The sequence below is a fragment of the Macrobrachium rosenbergii genome, chromosome 51 (genome assembly GCF_040412425.1).
Source record: "Macrobrachium rosenbergii isolate ZJJX-2024 chromosome 51, ASM4041242v1, whole genome shotgun sequence".
NCBI classification, from domain to species: Eukaryota; Metazoa; Arthropoda; class Malacostraca; order Decapoda; family Palaemonidae; genus Macrobrachium; species Macrobrachium rosenbergii.
In genome coordinates, this window is record NC_089791.1 from 52,672,883 (window position 1) to 52,699,874 (window position 26,992).

At 38.8% G+C, this 26,992-nt stretch overlaps 1 protein-coding gene across 2 annotated transcripts in view; it reads right to left on the reverse strand.

Moving 5' to 3' along the window:
• The window catches only part of LOC136833406 (kinase suppressor of Ras 2-like), a 94,538-nt gene extending 67,617 nt beyond the window's left edge, over positions 1-26,921 (reverse strand). Inside the window, exon 1 of one of the 2 annotated variants that reach the window (XM_067095507.1) lies at positions 26,458-26,921. In XM_067095507.1, the coding sequence (XP_066951608.1) occupies positions 26,458-26,702 (245 nt within the window). In that variant the 5' untranslated portion in view covers positions 26,703-26,921. The remainder of the gene's footprint in view (positions 1-26,457) is intronic. The other variant, XM_067095508.1, reaches the window with a different exon arrangement.
• Between the last annotated feature and the right edge of the window lie 71 nt (positions 26,922-26,992).

Consider the following 26,992-nt stretch of genomic DNA (forward strand, 5'->3'; position numbering starts at 1 on the left):
GTAATATATTAAACAGCTAAATAAACACCGCCACTCTCTGATCTTTTCCCTAATATTTGCCTTTGTCAAAGAAAGTAGACAGATATCTAATCACCGTTTTATAATGGGGAGCGTGACTACGAGGTGAGTTACATCTTATTGCTATGAGAGTACATGAAATGGACACCAGGAACATGAGAGAATTTAAGCAATAGATTCTCATAAGCATGTGGGAGTGGATATTTAGGACAATCGTAACGGGACAGCAGAGATGGGTTACACAAGAAGGGAGTTAATACAGGAATGTCTCAAGGGATTGTTGAACTAACTTTCCTCTATGGAAGTGAAGCGTGCATGTTGAATGCAAGTCAAGTATAGAAGGTGGTTCTACTCTTCCCTCCTACTTGTCTTCCCTCCACCTTCAATTCCCCTATCTTATGCCGTTTCCATTTTTATTAGTATCTCATCTCTTCCTTTCTCCTCTGGTCCCATTTTCTCACTCTCCGTTTTCTATCTGCCTCTTCTCGTTTTCTTTGCCTAGACTTTCTCGGTTTCCTAATCTTCGGTTTTCTATTGACTTCTTTTTGTCGCTCAATTTTGTTTATTGTCTTGTCCTAAAACCTTTCCACATTTTATGTTTTTATATTTCCATCTTTCCGTTTTCTTTCGCGGTCATTTTACGCCTGACTTTTATTTACCTATTCCAATTTAATAATAATAATAATAATAATAATAACAATAATAATAATAATAATAATAATAATATCCTTTATTACAGCTTGGGGTCAAATAGAATATAGTCTATAACATATAAATACATGAAATACAAAGCCATAATAATCAACACCCAAACACGCTGGCAACAATAATAATAATAATAATAATAATAATAATAATAATAATAATAATAATAATAATAATAATAATACATTTATCTTTCAGCTTGAGACCACAGGCAGATACAGTATTCAGATAAAGTTTGCTAAAAAGAAGAGTGAACGTCAAATCATAATAATAAATAAATAAATAAAGCATTAAACTACGAAAGTTTCCACAAAAAGGGCGTTTTAATCGTTTTAGTTCTGAACAGACACTTTTCAAAATTTGATGATTACTGGGAAACCCTAATGCAATTTTTCTTATATTTTAATAATTTACTTACATTTGTCCATATTTATTTATTAATTTGTTAATATTTTAATAGTTTACTTATATTTGTCCATATTTATTTATTAATTTGTTAATTTATTTTTTTGAATAAGTGATCTCCTCTTTCTGTATTTCCCATAACCCTCTCTTACTTCATTCTAATGAACACCATATTGTTTGGAAGCTTGAATTTCAAGTCAATCATCCCTGTGGTGGGTTTGTTCCGTATGAATAGAGTTCATCTTCCGAATAATAATAATAATAATAATAATAATAATAATAATAATAATAATAATAATAATAATGTATATACCGCGCACTGCCGTCACAACTTGTTACTAAATTTGCCACTGTAGTCAAGAGGCGCCTATAGCTTGGTGATAATTAAATTTTGGCCTATTTGTGCTGTAGCAGAAACCACGCAAGGATCTTACAACTTACTATCCAATTTCCTACCATGGTCAAGGGACGCCTATAGCTGGTTGGTAATTCAATTCTACCCTATATCTCGTCGACTTTAAATAGGAACGAGAATACATAGATTATAGACGGGGCCAGCGCGGAAATATTGAATAAATCAGGCGACAGTATCCAAGAAGTGCGAAAGCGGAATGACGTATGGAGATGTTGATGCCTACGGCGTATACGCCGCCATTACACAGAATTCAATTGCTTACGTTTATACCCATGATGCTCTTGGTAAAAAGTTCCAGGTGCTGACAGCTCATTATTACCGGGAATAACAACATCCGAAAGAGAAGCTCGGTACTTTTCCGCGATACAGAAAAGACAATTTCAGACGAGAATAGATTAGAATATAGAATTTAGGCCAATGGCTAAGCGCTGGGACCTATGACGAGGTCATTCAGCGCTGAAAGGGAAAATGAGCCTCAAAATGGTTTAAAGGCGTAACAGGAGGAAAATCTCGCAGTTGCACTACGAAACAATTACAGGGTGGAAAGTCAGATGGAAGAAAGACAATATGAACGGAGGTACAGTAAAAGGAGCGAAATAGGTTGCAGCAAGGGGAGAAGGGACGCTGCAAAGAACCTTAAGTAATGCCTACAGTGCACCACGTGAGGTGCACTGACGGCACTAACCCCCTAAGGGGGAATTTCAGACGAGGCCTGCCCTGTAACTAATGCAATGGTTTTTATGAGCGAAGGGCCCTGAACTCTGTCCACGAAAAACAAAAAAGAAACTTTACTTTACTGACTGTAATGGTGAGGACAATTTTCTGTCGAGCGTGGATGCTGAATAGGAAGCTTTAAATTTTGCTACAGTGTTTGTATTCATTTCAGACATCGGTCTCGCACTGAAGAAAATGTTAAGAGTATACTTAAGCGTTCTCACTTATTAAAACACGCGTGAATGACAAACAATAAAAGACTTCACTTCCGAACGAAAAAAAAAAAAGTTTTACTAATCAGAGGATCATTATCGAGTCCTAACAAAAAAATCTTACCAACAGGCGATAAAAATCGTGCTCAATCATAGTTGATAATGCAATTAAATCTACTTTATTTGAATGGGTCATGGCGAAAGGTTAGTCATACTAATTACGCTTGTGATTAATTGCCCATAAAAATGATGTGGGTCTCCAGAAAGCGCCATTACCAAGAAGGTGGCATTTGATGCTGCGGCCATTTACCACTTCTCAGATCTCTTCATCCCAGGATGACGATCATTCATTTCAAGTTAACGACCAATCTCCTAGTAATGATCCCCTCCCCTCCCCCGTCCCCGCAAATATTAGAGCAACACTCAGTGCGGTCACTACCTGGGTGGGTGACTACCTTTGAGGCAAACACAAAATCCTGTGTCGTTACACCCACCACCGTAGGAGGAAAATGCCGACAGCGCACTTCACGTGGAGCACTGTAGGCATTACCTAAAGTTCTTTGCAGCGTTCCTACGACCCCTAGCTGCAACAACTCTCATTTCTTTTGCTGTACCTCCGTTCATATTTTCTTTCTTCCATCTTACTTTCCACCCTTCTAACGATTGTTTCATAGTGCAACTGAAAGGTTTTCCTCCTGTTACACCTTTAAAGCCTTTTTACTCTCAACTTCCCTTTCAGCGCTGAATGACCTCATCGTAAGTCTCAACGCTTGGTCTGTGGCGTAAATTTTATATTCAATCCATTCCAAGTTACACCCATACCATGAGCAGTAATATTCGATGGAGCTTTGTATTAAATTAGTTATTTTCTTACAATATTTATATTCCTATTCTCATGAAATTTACTTTGAATAACCTCGACAGTTTCGTGACGCCTTGAAATTTGTAACTGTGTGACAAATACATTTTCTCTCATTATTTAAGATCGTGTTTCCTATTAGGCATCCATTCCATTTCATTTTGGTGTCATAACGTCATTTAAGAGTAAGATTACATAGCAGGGTTTGACAAATAATGACTAAGATTCTGCTCTGAACTGCTGATACAAAAAACAACTTGAACAAATAATGTAGAGGTTGTCACTGCATTTAATTATCGACGATTACAGAACTTCTTTAGAATCTTTATGACTTAGTTATAGGAAACCAAACAAACAACAACCAAGAATATAATTTGAAGCTCCGTCCTCTTTTCTAGAGTTGCCAGAAGTCGCATTATTTGAACAATATGTATCAGATGATTTCGGGAAACGGTAACTTAACTTTTGTTGCAGTTACATCACCCAACGCGTTCCTAGTAATATATCAAATTGCAAAAATAAACAAAGAGTCTCTCTAAGCTTTTTATTAATATTTAACTGTGCCAATGATGGTGGACAGAGTTTATCTAACCACCTTTTCATAATGGGAAGCGTGACTATGAAGGTCTGTTAGAACTTCATGCTACGAGAGCAAATAAAATGGACACCAGGAACATGAGGGGATATAAGTAGTAAATTCCCATAAGTATCTAGGAGTGAATACTTTGAACAACCGTAAGTGAACAGCAGTGGCGAGTTACACAGTAGGTGAAGCAAGAAAGGTAAGCAGGAAGCTAGCCTAAGACTGGAAGACCTCAAGAGATTGTTGAACCAACTCTCCTCTATGAAGAGGAGTGTGCTTGTTGAATGCAAATCAAATAAAGAAGGCGGAAGTGGTAAAGATGGATTGTCGACGTGGTATTAGAGGTAACGTAACTACAATAGTCCTATTTGGGGATATATATAAATGTTAAATATAGTTACCATAAGTGAAACTAAGGATCAGTGATTGAGATGGTTCAGTCATGTGGAAAGAATGGCGAAAGGTAGGTTAGTGTAAAGAGTGAAGCAAAAATAAGCTTGACAGATAACATGTGAACGGTGTAGTGAATGCAGGAAGTTGGCCACACTATTGATGAGCATTCGTTGTAGGCATAATAAACGGCTGGAATTAAGGAAATTTCTGCACAGGGTGTCCACCGCCGCGATTCACCAGTTTATCCCTCTCTGTCTCTCTCTCTAGTAATCCAGAACAACATTCTACCACACCTCTTCTTACTCACAGCATCCTCAACAGTTAAACGAATTCTTCATTCATTCTTGTAACTCTTTTAGGCTAACAAAAAAAATCCTCAATTTAACAATGTATTAAAGACATTTTCTTCCAAGCAATGAGTTTACTCGATTTATTTACTATAGAAAACTTTCCAAACACTTGATAATTACTGTGACATTTCTGTTGTAGCAGATACCACGCACGGACTTTTACAACTCTAGTAAATTCGCTATTTTATCCAAGAAACTCCTATAAAGCCGGTGGTTAATTAAAATCGATCTACACCCTCCCTCACCAACTGCGAACGAAAATACGTTTTATATTTCAAGCAATAAAATTATTAAACGCGCGCTGACGACACAGAACAGGACTGTAATATGTATGAGAGAGACCGGCGCTACAAAGATTAAATAAATTAGGACGACAAAACACACACACACACACACACGAGGGTTCAAAACAGCAATTACCTTATGGAGGGATGCGTGGGCAGGTGTTGATGCTCAGGTTAGTTTGGAAATTAACTAGTTCCATACGCGTACGCATCAAAGGGTCTTTTGCAAACGTTGTCGGTTGGTTTACCTTTGTTGCCGACTCGATGTTTACACGCCGGGTATAAACGGCGATGACGGAGAGGGGGAAATTAGAGCAGGATTGGTTCAGCCACCCTGGAAATATATCTACGTCAGAGACTCTCCCGACAAACGTCATCCGTGGCAGCCTCCCTTCTCTCTGTTTGTAAACAAGAAGACATCGCAAGTCTGCGTTGCTCTCCCCCCCACACCCGTCCCCCGGCGAGGAACAATAACAACGTACATAGCCTTGTGAATTAGACGCTAGCTTACCTGTGCCGTGGCGTGTTGAAAGAGAGAGAGAGAGAGAGAGAGAGAAAGAGAGGTTGGCCGGGAGACACAGAACATGAAGGTAGCGAAGAATGTAAGAAACGCACAAGAGAGAGAGAGAGAGAGAGAGAGAGAGAGAGAGAGAGAGATCGCCTATGATGGCAGAAAGAATTATAGGACTAGGAGGTACCGAAGAATTTAAAGTGCAATTGTTGACAGAAACGCACAAAGAAGAGAAGAGAAGAGAGAGAGAGAGAGAGAGAGAGAGAGAGAGAGAGATTGCCTATACTGGCTGGAGACTTATAGAATACGAAGGTAGCGAAGAATGTACGGTGAATATTTCAGTGTAATAGTTGACAGAAATACACAAAGAAGAGAGAGAGAGAGAGAGAGAGAGAGAGAGAGAGAGAGAAATTGCCTACGTTGGCCGGAAGACTTATAGGACAAGAAGATAGCAAAGAATGTAAGGTGAATATTCCAGTGTAATTCTTGACAAGAACGAGAGAGAGAGAGAGAGAGAGAGAGAGAGAGAGAGAGAGAGAGAGAGCCTGCTGTCGCGCGGGATACACAGACCGTCCGTACCCGTCAAAACATGTAAAGAAAAACACAAGTGACGTAAATCGAGGCAGGGAGAAAACAGAATGAGGGGAAAAATATCACCTTGACTGATGCTCATTCACAGTCGACAGAGTTTGCTTAGAGTTGGCTGCTTGTTGTATTGACGTTCTTGGCGTCATTGAGTTTGTGTTTACTGTTGTGGGTTCCGCGCGGCGTCCTTTAATGATTAGTGATGTCACACAAATGTCAGATTGTTTGTTTTGAAGACTTCTCGTCGTCCAAACAACATCGAGTGATTCGTATATAACGAGCACTCGAGCGGATTATATGAGTTTGTGGTAATCTAGAACACATAGTGTCCACTGTATTTGTCGAAGTATTTGATAATGATGACGACTCCTAACTTACTGAGGATAACTTAAAACTAGAAAGGAAGCTTTGCGCTTTCACTTAATTATCTCTTGATTATTTTTGTTATTCTAATGACTTCACATATAGAGGACTATTTTTCTGTTATTCTGTTGACTTCACATGCTGAGAAGTATTTTCATATGATTCTATTGACTTCATATATTGACCATTTTTACATGATTCTATTGACTTTACATACTGAAGACCATTTTTATATGATTCTGTTGACTTCATATAATGAAGCCCATTTTTATATGATTCTACTGACTTCATTTTTCGAGGACTATTTTTCTATTGACTTCACATGTTGAGGACTATTTTTCTATGAATCTATTGACTACACAAGTTGAGGGCTCTTTAAGTGAGTCTCTTAGGTATGTTCGAAAAACCTGAATTCCAAACGAACGGAATGTTTTACGAATCTGACACAATCTGTCACATCCTTATCCCCACTCGGAAGTAAGACAGACAACCACTATAGGGCAAAGTCAAGGTCAGGGTTTACCCTAAAATGATGTGATAGGTCATGCAATAATCATTATCGACTAGAAAACAGAAATCTTAGATAGTAGCAGAAAAATAAAATCGTGTTCAGTCAGTTGCTAATACTACGAGAATATTTTAGTTTAATTTTCATTTGATTTAAACCTGACAATGATCTGGTTCCCCAGATGACATCTAAATGCCGCGCATATCTCACATCTTAAATCTCTTATCAAATAGTTGATCAACAGTGGGTCTGGTCAGTACTTGGACCGGTGACCACCTAGGAGGCGAACGTCGGATCCTGCGTCGAGTTGCAAGCACACCACGGGCAATATGTTCGATGGAGCTTTGTATCGTATTGCGTGCATTCCTCTTACTTGTTTTTCTCCGACCTTTGACCCTGAATAACTTCGACAGCTTCATAGAAGTATTTAAATTTGTAACATGCCGGATAACACCAATCGCAAAACTCTATGGAAATTTTTTAACATTGCGGTCCGGCAAAACTAATGAACGGGTTGCTTACAAACTTTCAATCCTACAAATATACGGGCGTTGAGTTTTGTGGCGTTTCGTACGCATATTTCCATGTTCCTAAGAGTTCAACTGTTATCGTTTTTGTAATGAAAAAGAACTGAACTGACTTGAATATAGAACTTAGCCCAAAGGCCAAGCACTGGGATCTATGAGGCCATTCAGCGCTGAAATGGAAATAGGCAGTAAAAGGTTTGAGAGGTGTAACAGGAGGAAAACCTGGCAGGTGCACTATGAATTTGTTATGAGAGGTAAGATGCAAGAAAGAGAATACGAGAGGTACAGTACAAGAAACGAAAGGGGTTGCAACTAGGGGCCGAAGGGACGCTGCAAAGAACCTTAAGTAATGCCTACAGTGCATCGTATGAGGTGCACTGACGGCACTATCCCCCTACGGGAGTAATGAAAAAGAGTATGAAAGAAATTCTGTCAATTTTGAAAAGCCGAGTGCGAAATTCGCAATAATAAATAATATGAAAAGAAAATAATAAAGAATTAACAATCTCTCTCTCTCTCTCACACACACACAAACTATTAATACAATTATTGTTACTAGAAGATATTCTTTGGCTATCCATTTCATCATTTCTCATTCTATCCTTCGTATGCACATAAATTTCACATAATATAACTCCTCTCTCTCCCCAGATTTTCAGGAAGATAATTTCTGAAAACTGACGTTGCATATCCTCTTTCTCTCTCGCGACAAAACATAACTCTGACGCGTTCCCTTTATGCTTGTAGGTGGAAAGAGAGAGAGAGAGAGAGAGAGAGAGAGAGAGAGAGAGAGAGAGGCGCAAGCACTGCATCACCCATATTGCTTGCGATCAATCGCCACCTACTGTACATCTGTATTACTCTCTCTCTCTCTCTCTCTCTCTCTCTCTCTCTCTCTCTCTCTCTCCTTCAACATAATTGGCTGCAGCCGCTTCCAGTTTGTCAAAGCCTCAACTTTAAGCACTAAAAAAAAAAAAGATAAAATGCATATGGAACTGACAACCCAATAAATTCTGTTGCCTAAAATAAAAAAATAAAAAACTTAAAGGTTTAGGCAAACGAGTTGAGATTCAACCCTCAAGGAAAGGATGGACCTAACTACGGAGGACTGTAAGATACAGGACACAGAAGCAGAATGATTGTTCCATACCTGGACAGGCACAAGAAATGAAAGCCAACGGTCAGTGAAGCTCGTAGGCTGCTAATTTTCAGAGCATCCAAAACGCAAGTGTTAGGTCGTCATTTGTTTCTATTACCTTTCGTGTTCATACCAAGAAAAACAATAAAAACATTGCTTAATACCTTTGACCATTGCATGTAGGTCAAGGTCACATTTCATGCCAAAAAATAATGAAACACTGCTTATTTCCTTGAACCACTAAAGGTCAGTCAAGGTCACATTTTAGGTCAAAGTTCGAGCGCATTAACAGTGAGCTCTCGTACGCACTAAGCAAGTTTCTTTGTGCCTGAATTTATGCCTATTGTGAATTTTGATTTCCTTCAGGTGACACGCTGGACCTTTAGGTGACTGCTATACTACTCAGAGAAAGAATGCCCTCTAAAGAGAGAGAGAGAGAGAGAGAGAGAGAGAGAGAGAAGTCTTTACATAACTTATCTGCGAGACCTATTGGTAATAATACTACTCAGAGAAAGAATGCCCTCTAAAGAGAGAGAGAGAGAGAGAGAGAGGAGATCTTTTACACTAACTTATCTGCAGGGACTATTGGTAATAGGTTCTACTCAAGAAAGATGCCCTCTAAAGAGAGAGAGAGAGAGAGAGAGAGAGAGAGAGAGAATCTTTTACATAACTTATCTGCGAGACCTATTAGTAATGGCTACTACTCTCAAGAAGAATGCTTTATAACCGACCTAGTAGTAATAGGCTCTACTACTCAAAGGAGAGAGGTACCGAGAGAGAGAGAGAGAGAGAGAGTCTTTACATAACTTATCTGCGAGACCTATTGGTAATAGGCTCTACTACTCAAGAGAAAGAATGCCCTCTACAGAGAGAGAGAGAGAGAGAGAGAGAGAGAGAGAGAGAGAGAGAGAGAATCTTTACATAACTTATCTGCGAGACCTATTGGTAATAGGCTCTACTACTCTCAAGAGAAAGAATGCCCTCGACAGAGAGAGAGAGAGAGAGAGAGAGAGAGAGAGAGAATCTTTACATAACTTATCTGCGAGACCTATTGGTAATAGGCTCTACTACTCAAGAGAAGAATGCCCGTGAGAATGCGAGACCTATTGGTAATAGGCTCTTACTCAGAGAAAGATGCAAGAGAGAGGAGAGAGGAGAGAGAGAGAGAGAGAGAGAGAGAGAGAGAGAGAATCTTTACATAACATCTGCAGGACCTGTGGTAACAGGCTATACTACTCAAGAAAAGAATGCCCTCTAAAGAGAGAGAGAGAGAGGAGAGAGAGAGAGAGAGAGAGAGAGAGAAGATCTTTACATAGCTTATCTGCGAGAACTTTTTGGTAATAAGCTCTACACTCAAAGCTCTAGAGAGAGAGAGAGAGAGAATCTTTACATAACTTATCTGAGACATTGGTAATAGGCTCTACTACTGAAGAGAAGGATGCCCTCTAGAGAGAGAGAGAGAGAGAGAGAGAGAGAGAGAGAGAGAGAGAGATCTTTGCATAACTTATCTGCGAGACCTATTGGTAATAGGTCTACTACTCAAGGCTCTACTTATCTGCGAGACCTATTGGTAATAAATCTCCTCAGAGAAAGCCCGGAATGCCCTATTGGTAATAGGCTCTAGAAGAAAGAATGCCTCGACAGAGAGAGAGAGAGAGAGAGAGAGAGAGAGAGAGAGAGGGTTTTACATAACTTATCAAAGGAACTTTGGTAATAGGCTCTACTACTCAAGAGAAGAATGCCCTCAAGAAAGAGAGAGAGAGAGAGAGAGAGAGAATCTTTACATGACTTATCTGCGAGACCTATTGGTAAGCCAGGCTCTACTACTCAGGAGCCCGGAGAGAGAGAGAGAGAGAGAGAGAGAGAGGAGAGAATCTTTACATGCATCTGCGAGACCTATTGGTAATGACTCTACTACTCAAAGAAAATGCCCTCTACAGAGAGAGAGCCCGAGAGAGAGAGAGAGGAGAGAGAGAGAGAGAGAGAGAGAGTCTTTCACTTACTTATCTGCAGAACTATTGGTAATAGGCTCTACTACTCAGGAGAAAGAATGCCCTCGAGAGAGAGAGAGAGAGAGAGAGAGAGAGAGAGAGAGAGAGAGAAAGAGAAAGTCCTTACATAACTTATCTGCAGGAGACCTATTGGTAATGAGCTCTACTACTCAAGAGAAGAATGCCTCGAGAGAGAGAGAGAGAGAGAGAGAGAGAGAGAGAGAGAGAGATCTTTACATAACATATCTGCGAGACCTTTGGTATCTCTGCACTTACTCAGAGAAAGAGAATGCCCTCGACAGAGAGAGAGAAGAGAGAGAGAGAGAGAGAGAGAATCTTTACATAACATCTGCGAGACCTATTGGTAATTCTACTACTCAAGAAGAATGCCCTCGATAGAGAGAGAGAGAGAGAGAGAGAGAGAGAGAGAGAGAGAGAATCTTTACATGACTTATCTGCGAGACCTATTGGTAATAGGCTCTACTACTCAAGAGAAAGAATGCCCGAGAGAGAGAGAATCTTTACATAACTATCTGCGAGACCCTATTGGTAATAAATCTACTACTCAAGAAAAGAATGCCCTCTACAGAGAGAGAGAGAGAGAGAGAGAGAGAGAGAGAGTCTTTACATAACTTATCTGCCGAGAACTATTGAGTAATAGGCTCACACTCAGGAGAAATCCCTGCGAGAGAGAGAGAGAGAGAGAGAGAGAGAGAGAGAGGACCCTTACATAACTTATCTGGTAACCTGTGGTAATAGGCTCTACTACAAGAAAGATGCCCGAGAAGAGAGAGAGAGAGAGAGAGAGAGAGAGAGAGAATCTTTACATAACTTATCAGAGACCTGTGGTAATAGGCTCTACTACTTACTCAAGATCCCTGACAGAGACAGACAGACAGACAGAGAGAGAGAGAGAGAGAATCTTTACATTGCGTACCTATTGGTAATAGGCTCTACTACAAAGAAAGAATGCCCGAGAGGAGAGATCTTTACATAACTTATCTGCGAGACCTATTGGTAATAGGCTCTACTACTCAAGAGAAAGAATGCCAGAGAGAGAGAGAGAGAGAGAGAGAGAGAGAGAGAGAGAGAGAGAGAGAGAGAGAGAGAGAGAATCTTTACATAACTTATCTGCGAGACCTATTGGTAATAGGCTCTACTACTCAAGAGAAAGAATGCCCTCTACAGAGAGAGAGAGAGAGAGAGAGAGAGAGAGTCTTTACATAACTTATCTGCGAGAACTATTGGTAATAGGCTCTACTACTCAAGAGAAAGAATGCCCGAGAGAGAGAGAGAGAGAGAGAGAGAGAGAGAGAGAGAAGAGCTTACATAACTTATCTGCGAGACCTATTGGTAATAGGCACTGCTACTCAAGAAAGAATGCCCGAGAGAGAAGAGAGAGAGACTATAAGAAAACCACTATATAACTTTCTCAACGACGAAGGAACACCTGCACCGAAATAAACATTAATCAGTCACCTGAAATCCATTAAATTCAATAACGTCACAGAGGCTCCTCGTGCGATACAATAGATCCCCTGCGGGGCATTCTTGGCCTTGAAAACGAGTAGTCACGTAATCTGGAACTGAAACTAGGCATGAAGAATTCTCCCAACCATACCTAATGAGCCAAGAAATGCTCTTGCATCTCAGGTGAAGGTCGTAGTAGGGTAGTTTAAAGGTATACGCATTGCATCTGATTATTGTCGACATTTACTACTCAACAACCATACGTACAAAATAACGGTCGGCCATTCCCGTACGGCTCCATTACGGTCTTGGGAGCGATGGGTTGAAATGATATTCTATAAACAAACTGAGAGAAAGAAAGAGAGTATATCTTAGTATAACCAGACCACTGAGCTGGTTAACAGCTCTCCTAGAGGCTGGCCCAATTATTAGACTTATTTTTTTACGTGGCTAGAACCAACTGGTTACTAGCAGCAGGACCTACAAACTTATTGTGGAATCCAACCACATTATGACGAGAAATTAATTTCTATCACAGAAATAAATTCCTTTAATTCTTCACTGGCGGCTCGGAGAGTCAACGCTAGACCAACAGCGTGCCAGTCAGAAAAGCTCTACCATCCCTCAAGAAGAACTATGAAGAGAGAGAGTGGGTAAGTGTTGGCCATTATAAGTACAGATATGAAATTATTTATTCTGCAGTCACAGAGAAATATAAAGGCTAACATCGGAATAAAACACAAAGATCTGTAAAAGCTTAGACAGAGAGAGAGAGAGAGAGAGAGAGAAGTTTCGTACACTTTCCCACGAAATGTTATCTACTACATACTCTGAGAATCGTGCAGAGAAAAGGTTACTATAATTAATTTCCCAAGCTCATTTTCCAGAGGCTAGGATGGTACCTCTGCTAAATGTCTTTTAAAATTATGAATATGGGGTATCGTTGCGCCTTGACATTCCAGGAAAGTGTCTCACTTTATCATGATACCCTTTTTGGATGCTACGATTTCTGGTACGTGACAGAGAGAGAGAGAGAGAGAGAGAGAGAGAGAATTTTAACAGCCTAATGAAGGGAAATTTAATATGTACCTTCTGTACTTCCTTCAAATGAACACCATATCCTTTAGAAGCTTGAATTTCAAGTCAATAATAATAATAATAATAATAATAATAATAATAATAATAATAATAATAATAATAATATGGAGGACAGTAGCAAGAATGTTATTAGGTTTTAATCTAAAATAAGTTATCAAGATAATTTCAATGTCAATAGCTTAACTTATCTGCAGTCACAGAATCGTAAAGCTTGTGAGTCAATTTTTAAATGCAAAGTGCATCTTGAATCAATTTGTTAAATATCTTAGCCAAACAAATTACTTTTACGTAAATGAGGGCCATTCGTATCACAGAAATTCACTCTCTCTCTCTCTCTCTCTTCTTCTTCAAAATACACTTATCGGATCTAACACAATAAAACTAAATAAAAGCTCTCTCTCTCTCTCTCTCTCTCTCTCTCTCTCTCTCTCTCTCTCTCTCTCTCTCTCTCTTTTCGTACGGAAATTATAACACAAAATTACACTTATCGGATCTAAAATAGCAAAAACAAGCAGGAAATACTTTAATAATATCAAATGCATTATACTCCCCTACGTGAAGCAGAGGTTCTAACGATTGTGCTCTCTCTCTCTCTCTCTCTCTCTGTGCACTTGTGGCCGCCTCTCTTTCTCTCTCGATCCCTCACCCGTCCAACCCCCACCCAAATCCCCAGCCCCTGCGTTCTCCACCTTCGACCTCTCAGAATGACGTCTTGTGTCCCGATGACGTCAGATGGCAGAGGATGAAATTGACGACTACCCGGGAGCCTGGCCGAGCTGTTTACTATCTCCAGTTTGACGTCAGGAGCTGAAGTTATGCTCTAAGAAGTGACAGTTCGAGGAGCTCTTTCATTCCCTCCCCCCGCCTCCCCCCAACACCCTCCTTTTAAACCCTCCCAGCCATTGATGGTTACACAAGTCATTCAGGAGGATATATTTCCATTGATAAATACACAAACATGATCAGCGTCCAGTGGTATCATCAACAGACTCCGAGGTGAATGAATGATGGGATATTTCTTTGTGGTTTTTTAATGGGCCTCTGGTTTTTGAAGCTCATTTTCAAGGTTTTTTTGTTTTATATTTTACAACCCTTTCTAGCCTCCTATAAATAAAAAAAAAACTTATACTGACTTTTAACATGATTAAACATACTGGGATGTTTCTTTGTGGTTCTTTAATGGCCTCTGGTTTTTTAAGCTATTTTCAATTATTTTTTTATTTTACGGCTTTTCATCCCTTCTATAAATAAAAAACCTTACACTGAATTTTAACAGGATTAAACATATAGTACATTTCTTAGTGTTTTTTTATCGGGCTTCTGTTTTTTGAAGTTGATTTTCAAAGTTTTTTATTATACGACTTTTTCATCACTTCTAATACATAAAAAAATCACACTGACTTTTAACATGATTAAACAATTACTAGCTCAAATGTCTGCTCAACTGGTATTGTATGAAGTTTGATTTTCTTAATCGCAAATCGTTTCATGATATGAAATTACTGACCTTCTGAGGAATATACTGACGATGGTTTTCGTTTAATTCATTTTTTTAAAGAAACTGTGAGAACAGCCCTCAGAGGCAAAAAGTGACGGGATGAAGGAAAGGAATGGGATGTGACATAACCATTCTTATATATGAATGAAAGAAGTATCTCGAGCTCATACTGGAGAGTGAGTAAGGAAACCCAGTAACGTTTCTCATCCGAAGAAGCAACGTTTCCTGCACAAGAAGAAAAATTCAGATAAAAAAAAATTAATAAAGGCTGTACCTCACAGATGCTTAAGAAAAGACATGTTTCGTACAGGTAGGAGTAACAGTGAAGTTTACCCAAACTTCATAAAACAAATAACTTATTGAAAACGCGAAAAACAAAATATAGTTCACAAAACAGAAGAAACAGAGATATCTCTCCCAGAAGTAAATGAAAAGCTCATTTATTTCTGTCTATCTCATTTCCCTTATACTCAACCTTTCTCTCTAAGCATGTCCATTGGCGCTCTCTCTCTCACTAAACTAGTTCACAAGCAGACTCCTCCCTCCTCTTCTCTCTCTCTCTCTCTCTCTCTCTCTCTCTCTCTCACACACACACACACACACACACACACACACACATCACACACACACACCTCTCAATTAACTAGTTCACAAGCAGACTCCTCCCCTTCTCTCTCTCTCTCTCTCTCTCTCTCTCTCTCTCTCTCTCACGACCTCCACACATCCGCTGACCTGTAGACCTGGCCTCCAGGAGAGGCCGTCTGTAAAGACATATCACTGTCCAGAGCAAACAAATGACCCTGTTTCTTAGCAATGGCTATTCAGTCCTGAACTCTCTCTCTAGAGATATATATATATATATATATATATATATATATATATATATATATATATAGAGAGAGAGAGAGAGAGAGAGAGAAGAAGAAGATAAAACTATGAGCATGTGTGGTCAATTGGTAGCGCCTAGCCTTTCATTTGAGAGACGGGTTCGATCCCGGTAAGAGTCAGAATAAAGACATAAACAAACCAAAGTACTAGATATATCCATCATATACGTATTTATATTTACATATATCGTATTGGTATAGCCTGTATACAAATACTGATTCAGTACACTTGCTCCTCCTTAATTATACATCAAGCAAACAGAGAGAGAGAGAGAGAGAGAGAGAGAGCTCGAGATCCAGTCATACAATCATAAATGTGCCCTCATTAGGAAATATATTTTTATTACACAGCCCAGCAACTTTTCGCCCAGTGATATATTTCTCTCTCTCTCTCTCTCGCACGCACGCACACACAATTCCTCCAACGTGTATGATGGGCAAAGCTATTGTTATGCAACCCAACATGATTTGTGTGTCATAGGAAATATTGAAATATTCGCATTCCGAGAAGTGTCATTTCTCGTCACATCAGCCAATGGTTCGTCTGCACTGAATGAATTATGACGTCCTTATATATACTTAATCCTAGGGCTTATTCCTACAGATGTACATCTACTGCATCGATAAATATTCAATCCTAGAGATCTACTACATTTACTGCTATGCCTGAGTCAACTGGTCTGGGGGATGGTATGCATTCGCCCACACGTCCGTTTCTTTCCGCGCTTATCCTGAAGATCTGAAAATATTACGGATGGATTCGAATGACATTCCATGGAGAGGTTGCCTATGAATCATCCCCGTAAGAGAGTAGTACCGTCGGTAGACCTCACGCGGTGCACTGTGGGCATCACTTCAGGTTATTTGCAGCGTCCCTTCGGCCCCTAACTGCAACCCTTTCATTCGTTTTACTGTACCTCCGTTCATATTCTCTTTCTTCCATCTTACTTTCCTCAACCCTCTCCTAACAATTGTTTCAAAGTGCAACTGTGATGCTTTCCTCCCGTTACACATTAAAAACCTTTTTGTTCTCAGTTTCCCTTTCAGCGCTGAAGACCTCACAGGTCCCAGCACTTGGCCTTTCGCCTAATTTTATGTTCCATTTCCTATGAATCATGGAAGACTTCTTAGCATTCAAACACCATAAATCCAAGTCAGATTCTGGATACTCCTTTTCCGTTGGCAGACGCTTGCGCTCTCTGTGCGTGCGTGTCGGTTAATTTACAATCAATCAATATCTTCCAGCGATTGCTATTCTTAAATTAATTAAAGTAAGGACTATTTGTAAATTCATATCGTCAAGTATTTTTGCGCTGCCACTGAGTGTTTATGTATATATATATATATATATATAATATATGTACATACATATATATGTATGTATGTATATCTATATGTATACATATAAATATATATATATATATATATATATATATATATATATTCATCAGAAGTTTTGAAGGAAGTTGCAGAGTGTGTGTGTGTGAGAGAGAGAGAGAGAGAGAGAGAGAGAGAGAGAGGGGTACAGAATTCTGTCTTCAGAAACAGAAAAATTAAAACCCTATGAGGAAACACGAGAGAGAGAGAGAGAGAGAGAGAGAGAGAGAGAGAGAGGTGCGAAAAAAAAAATCCCTCCGTGACGCGAGCGTGAGAGCCTGATGACGTCACGCGTCCAAAGCGCTGCTTTGCCTTTCATCCTACACCTATAACCATTTTCTCTCGCTACATTTTCCTTGGTCTCGAAGCACCACGGTGAACTGGACCGTGAAAATGGCGTAAAACGTTAAAGGATAACGTAAGGAAGATGCAAATAAAGAGTTGAAATATAATGTAGTTCCTTTTACATGCGCGTACATAATGGTAGCGTCATTTCGTCACTGTATATTTTGTCCTCATTATTTCATGTATTTTTTAAAGTTTTATTATAAGTTCCCTCTCAACAAATATGAGGCATTTCATTAAGCAGTTTTTGTTAAATCCTTTTGTTTGTTAAGTTCCACCTGCTTTTTGGAAGTCTGTACAGAATTAGGCCTATATGAAATATGTAGGCCTAATCTTTCTCTTCCATTCAAACTCCAGTTTTTATTTTATTATATTACAAAATCCACATATATGAGGCATCCTATTAAAACTTTCGTCAATTCCTTGTGGTGTGTTGGTAACTAAGACAGTGTCTATTTGATTGGGTTTATATTGTCCTTCTCTGCCATGCAACTTTTTTTATTTTATCAAAAAGTCCATAAGAATAAAAAAAAAAAGCAAAGGTGTCAATATTCCCTCTAACACCGAAGTTTTTTTTTATTACATATTCACTTGAAAACACTATCAACATGCGTGTGCGCACGCACGCCCACTGCATACTCTACATACTCCTTTTGGATTAGGATGACATTAATTGCCTCACAAGAACTTTCTCTTATAAAACGTAGGATGAAACCTGTACGTATAAGAATATTGTAGTTATGCAAAGCTAACACATCTTGTGCTCTTCAGTTCTCCATACGAATACTTTTCCACAACACAGTAAAATGGAATATAGAATTTAGGCCTAAGGCCAAGCGCTGGGACCTATAATGCTGTCATTCGGCTCTGAAAAGGAAATCGAGAGTAAAGAAGGTTGAAAGGTGTAACATGAGAGAAAAACAACTGTGAGGAGAGGGTTGAGGAAAGAAAGATGGGAGAAAGAGATTATGAAAGGCGGTATTGTAAAGGAATGAAAGGGGTTGCACCTAGGGGCCAAAGGGACGCTGCAAAGCATCTCAAGTATAACGCCTACAGTGCACTGCGTGAGGTGTGCACTGACGGCCCTACCCACCTACGGGGAATACTCTTACCAATTTGGCTGATATTAAAAAAAGTGTCATAATACCCACACCTCGCCCCAACTTTATTCTTCAATAATTCTTCCTTTCGTATAATCCTGTCTCTTCCCTTATTTCTAATTCCAATACACCTACTACATATTTGCCTATTCATCGATTCTGACTAGAATACATGTCTACGAGGGTACACGGCGCGTTCGTGTAAACAACTCGTCTAGTCTAAAGTACTATTTGTCTAAACCAGCGTCTAAAACAATTTGTCTAACGAAATTTGTTCAAAAACAATTTGTCTAAAGATTTGCTTAAAAACAATTTGTCTAAAGAGATTTATTTAAAAACAATACCTAAAATATGTATAAAGCAATAAGTCTAAAGAGATTTATTTAAAAACAATACCTAAAATATGTACAAAGCAATAAGTCTAAAGAGATTTATTTAAAAACAATACCTAAAATATGTATAAAGCAATAAGTCTAAAGAGATTTGTTTACAAACAATGTCTAAAATGTTTATTTTAAATACAATTCATCTAAAAACAAATTGTTGCTTGATGTACGATGGTTCGCCCAATCAAGAAACGATTACCTTCTCTTCTTCTTCTTCTTCTTCTTCTTCTTCTTCTTCTTCTTCTTCTTCTTCTTCTTATTATTATTATTATTATTATTATTATTATTATTATTATTATTATTGTGTGTACAAGATGAACCCTATTCATATGGAACAATCTAGTAACCCAGGACGAGTGCTAAATTTAACTATTGATCGACTGACGAATTTCAGTTAGGCTGAGCTTTTCCTTATCACATAATAGCCTCCATAACTGTTACCCGGTTTGAGGTAAAAATCGGCACCGTAAAAAAAACACACACACACACACACACCTAAATGCGCCTCTGTTAATAGACTTTTTAATTTCCTTTGGGTGGATTAACAAATACATCGACGGCGAAAATAAGCTTTTGCTACATATACGTATAATAACATAGAAGGGAGAATTGAAGGGAGAATGCATTCTTGTAGGTAGGCCTATGCGGATTTTACCTCACGCCAGCCTAGGTAACTACTTTAGACGAACTCAGACATATAGTATTTTAGACCAATTGTTTTAAATTTTCTCTGATTATTCACGAGACACCACACATTCTCAGTCCGTGGACACCTTTGTTAAAACCCCAGAGCCAATTTCCGGCGAAGTAAAATTCTTCACCTGAAAAATTCCTAGGCCTTTTGTCCGGCAAATTTAAAACGAAACTGACAGTTGATACGAGTCAGTGCGCTGTTGCCATGTGTATGCATTATGCTGTATAAGATATTCATCTGCAAGAAATGGGTAGTTTCGGGCATATATATATTTCTCTCGTTGAAATTTACTTCGTTTTTCGATCACTGTTATTATTTTCGATTAGAATTTAAATAAACCTGGATATATAGGCTAATTCTTTCGCTTAAATTTAATTCGTTTTTAAGTCATTTATTTTGATTTTCGTTTAAAATTTAATTAAGCCTAAAACGTGGCATTTGTTTTCCTATCACCTTAGGGGAGGTCATTTATGGGACGGTTAAGCCGTTTGACCCAGAAAAATAGTTGGGTATATACTAAATTTCTGCATTAAAAAGAAAATCCCTACGTTTGCGACATTTCATTGTAGTTATGGAAAATGGGCCTATATGACTTATATAAATCAAAGAATCATTTCATACAAAAAATGCAAATACAATATATAAAAAAAGTCGTTTGTATAGAAAAAGAAACATTTCAAAAGTGAAAGGCACATCTAATTGAAATATATATCTATTAATTTTCGCATTTTCCTGTGTGAAAGTACACAACTACATAAAGAGAAAAATAAATCCATTGAGAACATTTTATACACGGTCACAGCAACACGTATGATAAATTATGAAAGCGTGAAGTTAGAAGGTTAAACCCGGATTTACAAGGCTATTACAAGAATGGATTTGAGTATTCCCAGAGGAAAAAGGGGCCCTTCTTGATTTGGCTAGGGTTAAGACGTCGAGAAAGAAGTGGCAGGAATGCACTGACCCGAAGAAAATGGCCAGAGTCTCTTTTTAAATCGGTCGTACTATAGTCTCACTGGGAGGTCACACAATGAAGGAAGGATACAGGCGTGGTGGAGGTATCATTAAAAATCCCATTGTCATCCGGTTTTAGGAGGATACGGTACTGTGCAGTTTAAAACGCGGCCTAAGAACTCATTCCCCAAAGACCTACCTTCGGTGTATGGCTAAATGCAATTTGTTCTGAGCTGCATTATATCAATACCAAGACAGAAAATGCTATAGAAAAAAAGCTATTCACAATGTCGTGATTAAACTGTTGTTCATTAAAAATCCGATAGCACAAATTAAATAAGTTGAGCTCTTAAACAACATACAGTGAGAATATCGATTTCTTCACAGTATTTCTGTGTCCAGACCAAAAACAGCAAATAGGAATATACGCAATCCAAAAAGTGTAGGTTACAATAGTTTTCTATCTGTCAATCTAAACCACCTTAAAGTTTGGTTAGGTCATTCTCTGAAATGCCTGCTAGGCCTACAGTACCCCTGACTGCATGAAGCAGAAAATCCGGAGCTGTTGTGCTTTCTAGCAAAACCTAAGTTCTTGTCACTGTTTCGTGCGCAACAGAAGGTGGCTGGCGAAATGACAGAGCTCCCTGCTTAATGTGTACGTTTTGCAAAAGTACACGAGGAGGAAGAGATGGTATTCAGGTCTGACTTTATTACCATCTAACTTCAGACGCCGTGTCCTAAACTGGCTGAGGTGGCTTAAACCCTTCTGGAAATCTCCCCCTCCCCAAGGTAATTCGTGACCTCTTACTCTGCATTCTACCTAGTTTTGAACACTGCAATTAAGATAAAAAAAAATATAAAAAACCTTCTGAGCACTGGACTAGAACATAAAAAAAAGCTTCCAAACACTTGGACGAAGTACTGGATCTGTAATCCCACAGAGAAGCTCCAAACAGGACGAGATAATTTGAAACAACAGTTTTCAACATTCAGGCCAAACAATTCCAGGAAAACAGTTTTTTATAGTCATGGAGCCTAGTAGGATCCCGTATGCACTAAGATGTACCCTAAATTTGACTTCAGATCTTGTTTAAGGGTTGTTTGGACATAAAAAAAAAAAAACTTGGTCACATGTTCCACATCTGGCCTGTTTTCCGCCATTTTGAAATTCAAGATGACCGTCTGACAAAAATGATAAAAGTCAATAAGTGACCAGAATATACTCAATATGCATATTATTTAAAAGGTCTTGAATAGGAGAATACATTATGGGATGGTTTGACATGAATTTTCATCAGATAAGGGTATAAATAAAAAAAAATTAAATTAAATTAAATTTATTCATACATAATTGTTTATCTTAACTTTATCACATACACAATTGTTCTGTGCATTAGTAGACTTACTAAAAGGACCTCATTCAAACTGGATGGTATCTAATGGAGTATTTATTCAGACAAAGTTACAAGCTTTCTTGTACCAGAAAGTCATCTTTCAAAATGTAACCATAATCTAGTGGATTCAGTATATCTACTGTATGGTAGCTTTTGTGGCATTTGTCCAGTGATAACATTGCAAAATAGTTCGCTTAATATGAAGCTGTATGCTATTTGAAGTTGGAACAAGTCTTTCAAAATTGTTTTTAATGCTTTTATGATGGTACAGGAAATATAGCAGCTTATTGAGTGTATCTATGTTGACTCCACCAATGGCTCGGGCAAGAAACTGCTCTGCTTTGATTCCCATATCATGAGGAAGTTCTTTATTTTTTTCCAAAATCCTTGATTAACTCTATTCCACATTGCTCTGCTGCCTTGAATACAGCAAGATCCGTTGAAACCTTGCTGGTCGTGTCACAACCACTAAGTGCAATGGACAGCTGGAAGTACAGAAACTAGTGCTCTTGACATTGTCAGTACTAAATCATGGACTGGCAATGCCCTTTTGGTGTTGGCTTATCCACAAAGGACCCATAGCTCTTCTAGACCACTGAATCTCCAAGTTCCACTGAAGTGGTACAGTAGACATACTAAAACATCTGTATCTGGTGAAGCCACTATGACTCTCTCGAATAATTCTGTGCAAGTGGCATGGTTGATATGTAACAACATTCTCTCATCAGCCTCTTTGTGTTGACAATGAAATGTCGGTACACCCACAACAGTTTGAGCTGATTCTCAAGCACTTTATACAAGTCGTCTTCGAGAACCTCCAAGGTATATAGGTATGGACATGGACTTTTTTGTACCTCAGAGTCACTTTCTCAATTAACCATGATGAAAAATTCTTGCAGCCTTACCTTGTTTTTTATTGATGACCAGAACCTTTCCATATCTACTGGAAGTGGAGTGTCACTGCGATTGATAGATACCTTTATTGGATCAACTTTTCTTCTCATTTTTTCAGTCTTTTATACTACCTAGTCATAAATATCAAAGACAACATCAATTCGTTTGCAAGTGGCTGACATGCAAGAATATATTTTCCACAAGTGAGCTGCCATATCACCAAATGTTTTCAACTTCAACTGCGTCATGACAATATTCTAGCATATGCCATGAAATCAAAGACAATAGCTGTAAGACGAGTAGTGTCTGAGAAAGGTACATTCTGTGGAGCTGGTTCTTTAAGTCTTTTTTCAATGACATGTGTAAGCTGTGATTTGAGGGACTTTCGCATATAGCCACCTTTAGTTAGGTAACACGAGGTGGATGTTATCTTATATGCCAGAAGCTGTGAGATATCATAGCCTCTGGCTCTAGCAAAGTCAATAATGTGGAGGGCATTATTCGTGTCTTTCTGTATATCAGCAGGGGAATCCTTGCATATGTTATGCTTCTTACTTGTCTTTTTAATTGGATCAAACAGACTCTTTTCTTTAGCTTTAAACCTTGTTTTGACAAATTCCTCGTATGCTTGCTGTCCAAGACTAATGCAGTTCAAAAGATACTTGCTTTTCTCATCACTAGTCTCTTTTCTAGTGGCGAGATTTCTCATCTTTTTGTTGTTTAACAGATCAAAAGGGTTGTCTCTTTCCTGAATATATGCAAGCATTTGCTGAATGCAAATCTCATCATGCTTGGCCGTGGCTGTTGGAAACTCGTGATGTACAGAACACTCATCTTCATCATTCAGGCCACAAAACTCACAAAGAAAGGCCGCTATCAGGAATTATTCTTGCCTAGTTAGATCATGCTGAGCTACTGCCTCTTTCCTTCTTGTAAGTCCTACAATGCCCCCATGGACTTTAGCAGGTTTATTGTACATCTGCTCAAGCGCTTGGTCCATTGGGACACTACTGAATTTATGAGTAGAATGTTTCACGACAAAATGGGCCTTAAGAAACTCTGCATGGATTGAAGGAAATTTGTGTGGCAGCTGCAAACAGTCTTCATAAAATACTGTTCCCCACCGTGAATAGTGTGTCTTATCGAAAGTAAAGAACAGTGGTAATGCTCGCTGAACAGCTGACAAATGTAATTCCCAGTTTTCTTCCCTATGTGAACGAGTCAGGTCTCTTAGCAGAAGGAACAGGTAAGTTAGAAATGTACTCCAATATTTAAAGATGTCACTTTGATACTTCTCCTTTTGCAACAAATTTATCAAATGTGGGTATTATGTCACATAGAAGTTTCTTACATTTTCCAAGGCTACTCTGAGACTCTCTTGAATTTTTTTTCCATTGCAATAACGTTGTAGCAGAGCTATTTCTGAAGAGTTTGGTGAGATTTTGAGTCACCCTGTTGTTGAAGGAACTGTTTCCAGAGAAGGTGATGTATAACTTCGGCAATTAGAGATAATCCTCCTGGAGCACGCGAATTAATGGCTGCCCTTTAAAATACTCTGGATTATCTTTGGGTCAAATATTTCAATCTCTGTGAACACATGTTCCACACCACTGTCTTCAAGACACTTGCCAGTGCAAGATATTACTACTTTGGCCATATGAAAACCACCAAGGCCTAGAAATATATTGCTAAACTTTTCTGGCTGCAAAAGTTGAAGCTCCTTTGCAATCCTGTATACTCCTTCATCACACCATAGTGAACAACAGTCCTGTCCAGTCTGCAATAAAGCATCTTGAAAGTTGATCATACATCTAAATATAGTGTCATCCTGTGTTGCTGGGTGTGGAATTATAGGTGTAAAATCTATTGTAGTTGGTTTCATACTATCATTTGATATGAGACTATTGAATGCACCACATGATGGCACACCAGATGTTTCTGGTAACAGATGACAGACACATTAGATTTTATGAGAAATCTACTCAAAAACCATAAACAATCCTTCTCCCACCCATCAGCTGCAGCACCCTTATTTATACCCTTATCTGATGAAAATTCATGTCAAACCATCCTATTATTATTCTCCTATTCAAGACCTTTGAAATAATATGCATATTGAGTATATTCTGGTTATTTATTGGCTTTTATCATTTTTGTAAGGCGGCCATCTTGGATTTCAGAATGGTGGAAAAAAAAAAAGTATACCTTAGTTTTACCAGACCACTGAGCTGATTAACAGCTCTCCTAGGGCTGGCCCGAAGGATTAGACTTATTTTACATGGCTAAGAACCATTTGGTTACTTAGCAACGGGACCTACAAGCTTATTGTGGAATCGAACCACATTATAGCGAGAAATGAATTTCTGTCACCAGAAATAAATTCCTCTAACTCTTCATCAGCCGGCGCGGAACTGAACTCCGGCCCATCGAATGACAGTCTGAAGCTCTACCGAGTCGGCCAACAAAGGTGGAAAACAGGCCAGTTGTGGAACATGTGACCAACTATTTTTTAACGTCCAAACAACTCCTAAACAAGATTTGAAGTCAAATTTAGGGTACATCTTAGTGCATACGGGACCCTACCAGGCTCCATGACTATATACCTTGAGAGGATATTCTTAAAATACACAAAAGACGCAGTATAGGCTACTGTAACTAAAAAAACTAAAATATATGCTAATATCGAAACCTAGAAAAATAAATACTTTCATTAAATTTTATAACTTAATAAAAGAAAACGGAGGTAAGTATACGTCTGGCCTATCCCGAGAGAGAGAGAGAGAGAGAGAGAGAGAGAGAGAGAGAGAGAGAGAGAGAGAGAGAGAGCAAAACAACGAGTCGTAAACAGACTTTGAAAATCAGGGTGCAAAAACCGTAGACTTTTAACAATAGAGGTATTTCCTTTTATTTTTATACTTCCAGAATTGAGAAATAATGAAATAGACTATTATAAGGCATTAAAACGCCAATGCCTACATGATTTTTCATAGGCTAAGTTGCGCTGCAACTTACTAGCTATTGTAACGAGTTTCAACGGCTAGGTCTACATGATTAAGTTATTTATAAGCTATTGTTGCACTGCAACTTGCTATTATAATGAATTAAGACGCTTATCCCTACATTATCTTTTATAGGCTATTGTTGCGCTGCAACGCCTGTTAGTCCTACACGACTCTAGTCAATTGGAGAATTGCCGACAGAATAACGACAAAATCGTTACAAATTATGTATAGCGACAAGTCGCCTTAAATGTAAAATGTGAAATAAATCAACTAAATTCATTTCAACATCTAAAATTTTGAACCTGGTTAAAATCTTCACTGAATGCTCAAATAACTTCGATGAACTCAATGAATTTCATCGATCTCATACAATTTTTTACCGAATACTCAGATACACTGAACTCAAATTACTTCATGAAGACTCAAACACTTCACTGAAGACTTAAGCCAAATAGCTTTACTAAACTCAAATCACATAGCTTCACTAAACTCAAATCACTTCGCTGAACTCAAATAACTTCACTGAAGACTCAAGTAACTTCACTGAAGTACTCAAGGAACTTCGCTGAACTCAAATAATTCCACTGAAGATTCAAGCATATTTCACTGAACGCATATAACGTTTACTGAAGACTTAAAATAGCTTCACTAGGGACTCAAAAACTTCACTCAAGGTTCAAATAATTTCACAGCATATTTACACAAAACTTCACTCAAGGCTCAAATAGTTTCACAGCATACTTAAACAATTTAACTGAGACTCATACAAGATTCAAATAACTGCACTGAAGACTCACCTGAGATCAACATCAGGCAGACAGGGTCTGGGCACAGCAGCTGTTGGGGGCAGGTAGACGTCCTCCTCCAACCAACGGCTCTCTAGGCTCGTCCAGCTGCTGCAACCGCTACTACTGCTGCTGCAGGCAGGGTCCCAGGGGCTGCTGCTGCTTGTGAAGCTCCTCCTGAAGAAGGAGTCGGGGGAAGAAGCTTGCTCGTAATAATAATCCTTCTCGCTCACGAGACATTTGAGATTTCGAGGCATGGTGCCTTAGAAGTGAATTAGGCCTAGGAGGCTCTCAACTATGAACTTTCGGGTTGACACTTGTTTTACTAATTACAGGTACTGTGATGACCAGACACCAGGTCGCAGACGCTACAAAGGACGCGTTCATGACTAGACAGGCGGCGGGAGCGGAGTATAACGCTCGGACTGACCGTGGCGGTACTGGGCACTCACCGGACTGCTGGCTGCTGCTGCCCACCACCTACTCACCACGTGTTGACGGAGATTCCAACGCGCCGTTTTACTTAAGTATTTATAACGGTATTTGT